General features: G+C 43.1%; 1 protein-coding gene across 1 annotated transcript; it reads left to right on the top strand.

The window, feature by feature from the left end:
- The first annotated feature begins 10,601 nt into the window (after window positions 1–10,601).
- LOC148164230 (olfactory receptor 2V2-like) lies at window positions 10,602–11,537 on the top strand. The gene has a single exon (XM_088023575.1). It carries the CDS (start codon window positions 10,602–10,604, stop codon window positions 11,535–11,537), a length of 936 nt encoding a protein of 311 aa, XP_087879701.1.
- The last annotated feature ends 394 nt before the right edge of the window (window positions 11,538–11,931 follow it).

Genomic DNA, 11,931 nt, shown 5'->3' on the forward strand with positions numbered 1-11,931 from the left:
GCATACTTGCCCTTCTGAAGCTTCCTGTCTTGGTCTGCCCCTTCCTCTGCAAACTCAGGTTTTCTTGTGGCTCCTCTTCTCCTTCTGTACTCATTGGGCCTCTCTGGCTGGTTGGGGCAAGCCTGTGAGCTGAGTAATCAGAAAACCATTTGGACGGAAGATGGCAGGGTAAAAGATGGTACATGACCAGCTACATAGTGAATCTTTCCCCACATTGAGCACCAAAATTTCCATGGTTTGAAGGCCCACATGCAATAGTTAAATTCTCCTTAGGGTTGGTAGGGGAAGTCTTTATTCTGAGTTGCATGTTTAAAGTGAGTGAGGAGGGGAACCCATTCAGAACCCATTTGTGCACTGAAATGTGGTAATGATGCTAGAATCTAGCATAGAGGAGCTGTGCTACCTTGGGCAAGGTTATTTCTCTCTCTAAACTTCCATTTATTATCTATACCATCATAGCTACCAGTAAAGTAAGTCCAACATTTCTGGCAGTAATTACTTACTAACTACTGGAATACAAACTCCATTTCCATGTATCTTATGTTATTCAGCAACATAAAGATTTCTGTGCCTTCTTGCAATCGTGCTTTATGTACAAGTAATAGAGTATAAAATCTCAAAGAAAAATGGCTGGAACATTTTGTCTACCACTTATGCTGACAGCGGCACACTGCAGAAAGTATAGAGGATACAAACATGTCTCTCCATGCAAAGAGGGAATTTTGTGATCAGATTGATTCTTGATCATTGAGACTAAATGTGGAACAAGAGTGAGGTGTGAGAAGACTCTGCCAGGAACTGGTTTCTATAGTTTCCATCACAGGGGCTCTGGAGGGATTTGGGAAATAATCTCTTGATCCATGTCTTCTGCAAAGATCTTCCTGAACTGGACAAACCATCTTCCCCCCATCACTCACTCACACTGCTCTCAAGAGACCTGCATTCACTTCCTAAGAGTCCGTGGGTGTGCACAAAAAATGGTGAGGGAGAGGCCATGGTAAGTCTTGGGAGAGTCCGGCCACAGATATAAAGTGTTCCAGGCAGATGAAACAGTATTCTTGAGCAGAGAGGGCCAGGGATAAAGCTAAAGAGCGTTGGCCAGAGGGAATAGGGCCCACATTGCCTAGGGCCTAGTAGGTCAGGGTAAAATGGTAGGACTTTGAGCAGAGGGGAAATATGATCTGCCTTAAGGCTTCAAGGAATCACTGTGCCTTTTGTGTAAGGTCCGTCGTGATGCTCATATAATAAGTCAGATAAGAAATCATGGCACTTGGATGAGGGTAGAAATAAAGGAGGTGGCAGAAGTTGACGACAGGTTTTGGATATAATTTGAAGGTCAAGCCCACAGAATTTTCTGCCTTACTGGAGCTGAAGATTTTGTTAGTTCACAAGGTTTTAGGAGGGATAAAATTAGAAATTACATTTAACACATTTGGCACTCTGAGCTCTTTGTTAGCTCCTTTTATTAAAATGCATGTGTGGGCACCTGGGTCGTTCACTCCGTTAAGCGTCTGACTTCTGCTCGGGTCGTTATCCCAGGATCCTGGGATGGAGTCCCCCTCGGGCTCCCTGTTCAGTAGGGAGTCTGCTTCTCCCTCTGCCCAGCCCTGCTCCTGCTCTCCTCTTTATCTCACAAAAATATAGTATTATAAAATAATAAACAAATAAAATGTAATATAACAGTATAATTATCTACTAATGTTTAAAAATTCAACAACTCAGTTTTTGTGTTTAAAGGACATGTCATACAAAATTCCCCCCGAATAGCAATTTTAAACATACATAATTATTTATTAGTGAGAGCCCAACTGGGGGGAGGCACAGAGAGAGGGACACAGGCAAGGCAGAGGGAGAGGCAGAAGGAGGGGGAGAGAATTTCAAGCAGACTTTCTGCTGAGCACAGGGTCTGATGTGGGACTCAAACCAAGAATCCTAAGATCATGACCTGAACTGAAGTCAGATTCTTATCCAACTGAGCCACCCAGATGCCGAAACCAAAATAGCAACTTTGGGCATGATCAGAAAAGAGAAAAAATGATGAATTGGGTGGGGGGAGATGGTAGCAAAGTAGGAGGACCCGAGACTTGCCACATCCCTTGAACGTAGCTAGATATTTATCAAATCATCCTAAATAGCTCAGAAATTGACCTGAAGACTGACAGAACAAACTCCAAAACTAAAGAGAGAGAAGAGGCCAAATTGAAGAAGATAGGAATACTTGGTATAGGGGAGAAACAGATTACAGGTGCTCTGCAGAGGAGGGAGCTGTGATTGCAAAGAAGGGAGAGAGAGAGAGAAACAGGGAAAAGGAAACCTACAAGGGACTATATCCTCAAGGCCATTGGCTTGGAAAATAAGAGCGGCTGAATTTTTTACTCTTGCAATCAGTAGGGTTTAAAGACTGGAGTTTTGAAGATCACTGAGCTTGGGTGGGATAAAGCCTGGGGGTTATTGCACTGCTCCCGGAGATAAAGCAGGAAAACATCCCAGGGACAGACAGTGATCGGAAGAATTCCTGGGGCATACAGGGAGGAGATTACACTTCTCCGAGTGCATCCCTGAGAAGCAGCATTCACAGAGCTGCCTTTCCAGGAAAAAAAGGAGCTTCTCAGGTTCATTTCCCACCCTTGCCCCTCAGTAAAGCACAGAACCACCTGTGGGAAGCAGCGCACTGCCAACACTGGCTGCGTAACTGGCCTACACCAAGCCTTAACACCCTGTGCTCCAGTGGGACTGCACTTCTCACGCATGCTTGCCTCCGTCCCAGCACAGCAGGCACCTCACTTAGAACACCAGCACAAACAACTACTCACACCACGTCTCCCAACCAGAGAGTTCGGCACGGCCTCAGTTCTGGTGGAAGTGGTGACAAGTCTCATTTCACAAGCAGAGTAAAGCACACCAGGTTAAAACTCACCACATTCAAGCCAGGTCCCAAACACTGCCCACAGCAGGCAAAGAGGGACTCTGCAGATGACTGCCTTTGGCTCATGTCATGACCCCAGGGTACTGGGGTCACTGAGTGGGGAACCTGATTCTCCCTCTGACTTTCCCCTCACCCCTGCTCCTGTTCACTAGCTCTCTTTGTCTCTCTCTTTCTCAAATGAATGAATGAATAAATAAACTATTTTTTTAATTTTTATTTTTTTAAGATTTATTATTTATTTATATTTATGCAGATAAAAACACGGCTACCCAAGATAACTGCAGGCCAATATAACTGATGAACCTAGAGGAAATTTCCTCAATAAAATACTATCACACCAAATCCAACAATACATTAAAAAAATTATTCACCACTATCAGGTTGGATTTATTCCTGAGTTACCACGATGGTTCAGTATTCACAAATCAATAAATGTGATACATCACATTAATTTTTTTTAAAAAAATAAGAACCATAAAATCTCATCAATAGATGCAGAAAAGATTTGACAAAGAGCCACACCCATTCATGAACAAAAACCTCAACAGAGTAGGGTTTGAGGGAACATACCACAACATAATCAAGGCAATATATGAAAAACCCACAGTAAATATCATTCCTTAAGGATGAAAACTAAGACCCTTTCCTTTATGGTCAGGAACAAGACAGGGATGTTCACAATCACCACAACTATTCAAATACACCTGGAAGTCCTAGCCACAGCAACCAGACAACAAAAAGAAATAAAAGGCAAGGAAGAAGCAAAATTGTCAATATTTACAGATGACGTGATACTCTATGTAAAAACCCAAAAGACCACCAAAAACTGCTAGAACTAACACATGAATTCAGTAAAGTCACAGTATACAAACTCAACATACAGAGATCTATTTCTCTACACTAATAATAAAGCAGCAGGAGGAGAAATAAAGTCCACTTACAATTTTACCAAAAACAATAAGATACCTATGAATAAAATTAAATAAACAGGGGAAAGACCTGTACTCTGAAAACTATGAAACACTGATGTAAGAAACTGAAGCTCCCCAAATTCTTGCCAGACACGTCTCCAAAGCAAGGGGGGGGGGGGAAATGAACTATTGGGACTTCATCAGGATAAAATGTTTTGCACAGCAAAGGAAATTGTCAACAAAACTGAAAGGCAATCTAGGGAATGGGAGAAGATATTTGCAAATGATATATCAAATAAAGGGCCAGTATCCAACATCTGTAAAGAACTTATCAAACTCAACAGCCTAATAGCAAAGTAACCAGTCAATAAATGGGCAGAAGACATGAACAGACATTTCTCCAAAGAATTCATCCAAATGGCCAACAGACACACGAAAAAATGCTCAGCATCACTCGGTGTCAGGGAAATACATCAAAACCACAATGAGACACCACCTTACAATGGTCAGAATGGTTAAAATTGTCACCTGAGCAAACAACAGATGTTGGCAAGGATGTGGAGAAAGAACCCTCTTACTCTATTGGTATGAATGCAAGCTTGTACAACCATTCTGGAGAACATTATGGAGGTTCATTAAAAAGTTAAAAATAGAACTATCCTATGACCCAGCAATTGCACTTCTAGGTATTTATCTAAAGGACCCAAGCAAAGTGAGTCAAAGGGGGCAAATGCACCCCAAAGTTTATAGCAGCAATGTCCACATTAGCGAAATTATGGAAACAGACCAGATGTCCATCGACAGATGAATGGATAAAGAAGAGGTGTTATTTAAATACACTGCAATAATAGCCGTCAAAAAGAATGACATCTTGCCACTTGCAAAGATGTGAATGGAATTAGAAAGTGTTATGCCAAGTAAAATAAGTCAAGCAGAGAAAGACAAATACCTGGGATCGAGCCCTGCATCAGGCTCCCTTGCTCCATGGGAAACCTGTTTCTCCCTCTCCCACTCCCCCTGCTTGTGTTCCTTCTCTCACTATCTCTCTCTGTCAAATAAATAAATAAAATATATTTTTTAAAAAAGTTCTTCCTCCTGTGCTGAGGACAACCAGCCTTACTAACAGTGTGCAGAGGCACTCAGTCACGTGCACCTACAAAGAGATGCATTCCACACCATTCCTTCCTCCCAACTCTTGTAATACAATCCTACACAGGTGAAAAATGACATTTCCCTCTCTTCTTGGACAACTCCTCTGAACTCTGATTCTTATTTCTACTTATACTCAACACCTCCACTTGTTTGTCCAATGGGCTTTACCTATCTAAAATGACCAGACAGAACACTTGGTCTCCCATGTGGAAACAACTGTTTCCCTCTCTTCCCAGCTCAATTAATGGCAAGTCCGTCCGTTGCCCAGAACAACAACACATGGTGTATCCTTGATTCCTCTCTTCTCACACACATTAGAACCCCTGCTGACTCTTCCTGAAGAATGTATTCACTCCTGGCCACATCTCATTCCTGCAGGTCCCAGCTGGCTACACTCTCACTGTTGCTCCCCTGGATGATGGCAATGGGCCTTAACTGGATTTGCCTCCTCCTTCTCTCCTTGCTCCCACTTTAATCTATTTGTACAAAGCACTAGAGTGAAGTTGTTTCTGCAAAATAGAAGAGAAATAAGTTTCAAGAGTAAAGGAAGACTCATCTAGCTAGCCCTCCATCATCACCCAAACCTCCTTTTCTTCTGCTTTCCCTGGAATTTCCTCTATTCTGGTGTCACTGGCCTCCCTGCATTTCAGGAGGAATTGGTACATGCTCTAACTTCCTCATGGAAGACTCTTCCCAGATACACTCAACACTGTTCCTTCAGCTTCGCCTCACTTACTCAACCAGGCTTTACCCAACACCTATTTGGAATTGAAATCCCTTTCCCTCTCCATTTCTTCCCTGCCCTTTTGCTTCTCAGAACACTCAACACCATCAGGCATTCTACATTTAATTTGCATGGATTTGTTTTCTGCTTTCCCAGCTAGAACCTATATTCCTGATGCCACTTTTGCTCATGTGGGGATCCTCATCTCCTAGAATAGTACTGGCACAGAGTATGTTCTCAGCAAATTTTGTTGAAAGATTAACTATAATATGCAAAAACTCAAGAAACTACTCTAGCATCTCACATATTCAGTTCATGCTCTCTAACTTCATTTATTTCAGGGATGTTTAGTTAATGGCTTCATTTTTTTCCCTCAAAGTGACAGCACAAAAGGAGACTTTGACTCTACAGTATAATTTTAGGGACAAGTTAACTCTATGTCCTATATCAGCCCTTCGGTCTCTCCTTCACCTGCACCTCTTCCCACTCATCTGTTGTCTCTCTGTTTTAGAAGACATAACACTAGAAAGAACATGCTCAAGCCCTTTATCCTCCCCCCCCCAAAAAAAACTGAAGGGGACAGACAATAAGAGGAAGATGAAATACGGATAAACAAATAGGAGTGGAGGAATGACCTGAAATCAATAATAGAAACTGCAAGGAAGAGGTAAGGAGGTGATATGGAAAAGACCCTCACTCACCTTTAAATGGGTTCCCTGGAAGAAAAAAACCAGCAGATATCCTGTGGAGGAACTTCTAACACCAACATAATTTCATTGTCCTTCCCTGAGTTTGTACTTACTGGGTCAGAGGAGAGAAGGAATAACCTTCCAAATCTGTCCTTCCTCAGCCCCTCACTCACCTCTCAACCAGGCTATCAAAGCCCTTATCACGCTCAGCCCTCCTGTGGCTCTCTAGCTCAAAGAGTAAGACTCAAACAGACAACAGCCTCTTCTCAGTAAAAGTGGAATGAAAGAAAGGAGACTTAAAGAGATGAGATGGTGGTGGGCACAGAACCAGCACCTGTGCATCCCAGCCCACCCACAGACACCAATCCACCTTCCACAAACTGCCCAGATTGTGGGCCTCCACAGAGGCCCAGATTCGCCTCTGTCTCCCACTGCCAATGCAGGTACTTAACACTAAACCTGGGCAAGGAGGGTGAAGCTGTTGACTCCCAGGGAAGTCCACACACTCCAGCTCTGGAAGAGTAGGTCCCAAGCTTACAATTAAAGAAACCCAATCAGGGAGTTTGGGGACAGGACCAGAGAGGGGCCAGTTGGGATAGTGTGAGAAAACCTTGTCAAGGGCAGGAAGCTGCTCTTGGTGCTCTACCTCCAACTGCAGACACATTCCGTACTTCCCCAGTAACTCTAAGGACCCTCACAGGGTCTCCATCTGTGACTGTCCCAGTAGTCTGCCTCTATACCATGCAATCCACACTTGTTCTTTACCTGTCCCATGAAGTCACTCTATATCTACTGAAGGCCCACGATACAGCACACTAGGTGAGACACTGTACTTGAATCAATGGTGGGGACTTAATACAATCTAGCCTTATGGGCATTAAAACCCAGTGGAGGGAAAGAAGAGTACCCACATTCAGAAGAGTCAGATGGTGGCAGGGAAATGGTTGTCATCCCAAAACTGTCAGACATTTCTCTAAACTCAGTGCCTTTCACATTTTACTGTGGATAGCCCTGTGGTCTACAGATATTATGCCGGTCTTCCCAGTGTAATCCTGGACAGCACTCTCTCGCCATCTGAAGAGTATCCCAGGTTGGATGAAGATTTTACAGTTGCTCTGTTTTTGGCCTTATATCATGGAAGCAGGTCACTTTTTAAAATGACCAATTCATTGGAAACCAGTGGGCAAAATGGCCAATTTATCTTTTGTTTTGAGTCTTCAGTTTTATTTGACCGGTTTTCATTTTATTTTCACAATAGTAAAACAAATGTTTTACCTGCCATACAAAGCTCTTGGGGCTTCAGTTGGAGACTGATGCACAGAGAAGAGAGAATGGATCAGAGGGCTAAGAGAAGGGGGATTGATGGGCGATGTTAGAAGACACAGGGAGATGGAGACAGAGGCACCCAGAAAAAATAGGTTTTCTGCCAAACGTTCCAGGCACAGCAACCTGGCTTTTGAAGAAACTCCCTATAGCCATCTTACACTCTTCTGTTCCAGCTTCCTTTTCTACTTAATCTTATACCCAGTAATCTCTCTGGTTCCAATATTTAACTGAAGAATTACCACCTCCACATTCTCGTTCAAGTTATTGTTCCATTGGAACTTACTTTGCCAGCTTTGTATTTCCTGTTGAAACTTAATTCATTCTATAAAGCTCATCTAAAGTTCATTGTTATTATTCTCACCTCCCACAGATTTGACACACATCCACTTCAGCCTGTGTAAGTCCCTTTAGACTATTGTCTGTAAAATTTGCAATTGTATTTGTCATGTAAAATCTGTTATATTACCATTTATCGGAAACACATAGTGATTGGATGAAACTTGATTGGTTACAAAAAAAAAAGAGCTTTACTTTAAGCTAGGACCACCTCCATACCTGGAATCTTCTTGCCCACCGCTTGATGGATATCAGGTTGATTGCAGAGCTGTCTGGTCAGCTTTGGGTGTAAGTCCCACCCTACTTAGCTAATAATCAAGACTGGCTTTCAGTAGGCTATGATCCAGCCTTATGCAAGTCACGACTTAAATCTTCCACTTAATTCAGAACCTATCTGATCACCTCTGCCTAGCTCAGGCCTGACAGGGCTTAGGGACCCACCATGGGGAAGAGGGCAAGAGTCTTTCCTTTCACTATTTCTCCTGCTTCTGTCATTTTGATTCTTGTGTTTCACTCTTCCTTCCTTGGTTTGCTGGGTTTGGAAGAAGTATCATCGATGTGGGTCATTGGGGGCAATCTGTTGAGGACTACAAGTTTCTTCTGTATTGAGATATCCAAAGTCTAACGTGTGATCATTCTGTTTGCCTATATATATCTTCTATCATCTATCTATCTACTTACCTATAATCTATCTATCGTCTATCTATCATCTTTCTATCATCTGTCATCTCTGCATGTTGGGCTAAAAGGCAACAAGGAGTCACCTTGTCCCCAAAATAATATTGTAGAGACAAGGTGAATTCTTTCATGGTGTTTTTTCTAGGAACACAATGAAGCCATTAACTATACAGAGAGAAATAAATTTAGAGAGCAAAAAATGAGCATGAGAGATGCTAGGATAGTTTCTTTAGTCGTTTGCACTTTACAATAATCATTGAACAATATTTATTAAGGACATAATGTATGCCAGGCACTCTTCTAGGAGCCAGTTATCCTGCCATGAGCAAAAGTGACATCAGGAATATAGGTTTCATTGGTAAATCAGAAAACTGTCCTGTGGGGTCTTTGCATTTCCTCTTTGCAGGGAAGTGAAGTAGAGGTGAATACACTCCTCACAAATGTATCCTAGGTACTACTCTCACCCATTTTTGGAGAACATCTTTGTCATTTATAAGTACCTGAAGATATTCACTGTCCCTCACAGGAAAGAATCCAGCCACGAATTCGTAGTATATTCAGGTCAAGAACAAAAGCGTCTGCAATGAAAGAATCCAGGCTTTCTGCTCTCAAAACTTGGAGGTTGCAACTGCCTGTTACTTAATCCTATTATTTGATTAAGTCAACACACACATAGATAGGAACATTGGAGGCTTTGCAGAGAAGTTCTCAATGACACTTATTATAGAACTGAAGTGAGGGTGAGCCATGAAGTTAGCTGGAAGAGAAACATTCCATGAAAAGGGAAGGTAGGGGCGCCTGTGTGTCTCAGTCAGTTAAGTGCCCGCCTTTGGCTCACTCATGTCATGATCCCAGCATCCTGGGATCAAGCCCCGCACCAGGCTCCCTGCTCAGCAGGGAGCCTGCTTCTCCCTCTCCCTCTCCCTCTGCCTGCCTGTCTGCCTAATTATGATCTTTCTTTCTTTCTCTCTGTCAAATAAAAAAATTCTTTTAAAAAAGAAAGAACAGAAAAGGGAAAGTAAATGTCCTAGGGTAAGAGTGTGTCCGGCTTGAGCCAGGAAAGAATAAGGAGGTTCTGGTAGCAGAAACACCCTGAGTAAGGGGACAAGAGTCAGAGCCCAGCTTGCAGTATTGAGTGTGGGAAGAGCATCCATGGGGGTGGGTTGTATAGGACTTGGGGGCCTTGCAAGTGTTTGGCCTGGATCTGTGTTGGGAGCCAATGGCCTGTCTTGAGCCCAAGAGTGACATCATCTGACTTGCATTTCAGACGGTTTAACTCTCCAGCTGCTGGGTAGAGAGGCAAGGGAAACCAGTTGGAAGGCTGCCATGAACCGTAACAGCAACCCAAGGAGCACATTCTCAGGGCAAAGAAATGTGATGTAGAAAACCAGAGGAGAAAAGATCACCTGGCACGGGGGTTACTTGGGACCCCTTCAATGGCAGAAGCAGGTTTGTGCTGAGTCCTAAAAGACAACAACATTTGACAAGATGAGTTTGGAGAAATATATGCTTTATGTTTAACATAGTTTACCAAATCTGTGTGATATCATAAAAGACTCAATATCCTATAATAAAACCAAAACTCTACTTGCAGAGGGGTCCTATGATAAACTTCCCGGTAAGGATTTACACAAATAGATAGTTGGCCCATTCTACAAGCTAGTATGACTTCTATTGCTGTCAGATGGGAATACAAAGGAGTGTCCCTTCTATGTCCCAAAGTTTATGTTGTTGAGGTCTCACGAGTTACAAACAAAACAGCTGGCTGAAGATGTAGAATGCAGAGGTAATAAAGAAATGTCAGTCAATCCAATATTTATTGTTCACACTCACAGGTGACCAGGAACATCAACTAAGACATGGAGATATGGTTGAATCAATCAACCACAGATGACTTCATCTTCTTGGGCATTTTTTCTCGCAGTCCAACTGACCTTGTCCTTTTCTCTGTCGTTCTGGTGGTCTTCACAGTGGCCCTCTGTGGGAATGTTCTCCTCCTCTTCCTCATCTACAGAGTTTCTCGACTTCACATACCCATGTACTTTTTCCTCAGTCAGCTCTCTCTCAGGGACCTCATGTTGGTTTGTACCACTGTGCCAAAGATGGTGGTAAACTTCATGTCTGGCAAGAAGTCCACCTCCTTTGTGGGTTGTGGCATACAAATTGGCCAATTTGTCTGTCTTGTGGGATCTGAGGGGCTCTTGCTGGGACTCATGGCTTATGACCGCTATGTGGCCATTAGCCACCCACTTCACTATCCTGTCCTCATGAGTCAGAGGGTCTGCCTCCAGATTGTCGGGAGCTCTTGGGCCTTTGGGATAATAGATGGTGTGATCCAGATGGTGGTAGTAATGACCTTTCCCTACTGTGGCTTGAGGGAAGTGAACCACTTCTTTTGTGAGATGCTATCCTTGTTGAAACTGGCCTGTATAGACACATCCATTTTTGACAACGTTATATATGCTTGCTGTATCTTCATGCTGTTTCTTCCCTTCTCCATCATTGTGGCCTCCTATGCTCATATCCAGAGTGCATGTTCTGCTCAGGCTGGCAAAAAGGCCCTGGCCATCTCTTCCTCCCATCTGACACCTGTCTTCCTCTTCTATGGGGCAGCCATGTTCATCTACCTGAGGCCCCGGCGCTACCGGGCCCCTAGCCATGACAAGGTGATCTCTATCTTCTACACCATCCTTACTCCTATGCTCAGCCCCCTTATTTATAGCTTGAGAAACCAGGAGGTGATGGGGGCCCTGAGAAAGGCGTTGGACCATTGCAGGATTGGCAGCCAGCACTGAAGGACCAGAACACCCTGTGCCATCCCTTGATTCTGTGAATTTGAGTAAATAAGCTCTAGGTGAGGCTCTAATTCCTCATTAATAGTGATGATCATAACACCTGCAGGCCTGGAGATGTCTTTTTAAACCCTAACCCTCTCTGTGTCTAGTGAAAAACCAGCTTTTTTTTTTTTTTTTACCAAATATTTTCTGAGCTAGTTCATTTGTAAAATGTATTACCTTGGAATGTAGGACTTTGTAAACCCAAGCACTGTGTAGAAGTAAGACAATGGGATCATTATCACTTATTGTTTAAAACTGGAATGATTTCTACAATTAGAGGAAGCCCTGAGCTTAACTTCCTAACTCATTGCTAAACTCTACCGTTGATTCAGAGCCTACCACAATGCCAAGC

This window comes from Eumetopias jubatus, unplaced genomic scaffold (genome assembly GCF_037043125.1).
Source record: "Eumetopias jubatus isolate StellerSeaLion01/CBP00866 unplaced genomic scaffold, mEumJub1_p1.0 scaffold_5, whole genome shotgun sequence".
In the NCBI taxonomy this organism is placed as follows: Eukaryota; Metazoa; Chordata; class Mammalia; order Carnivora; family Otariidae; genus Eumetopias; species Eumetopias jubatus.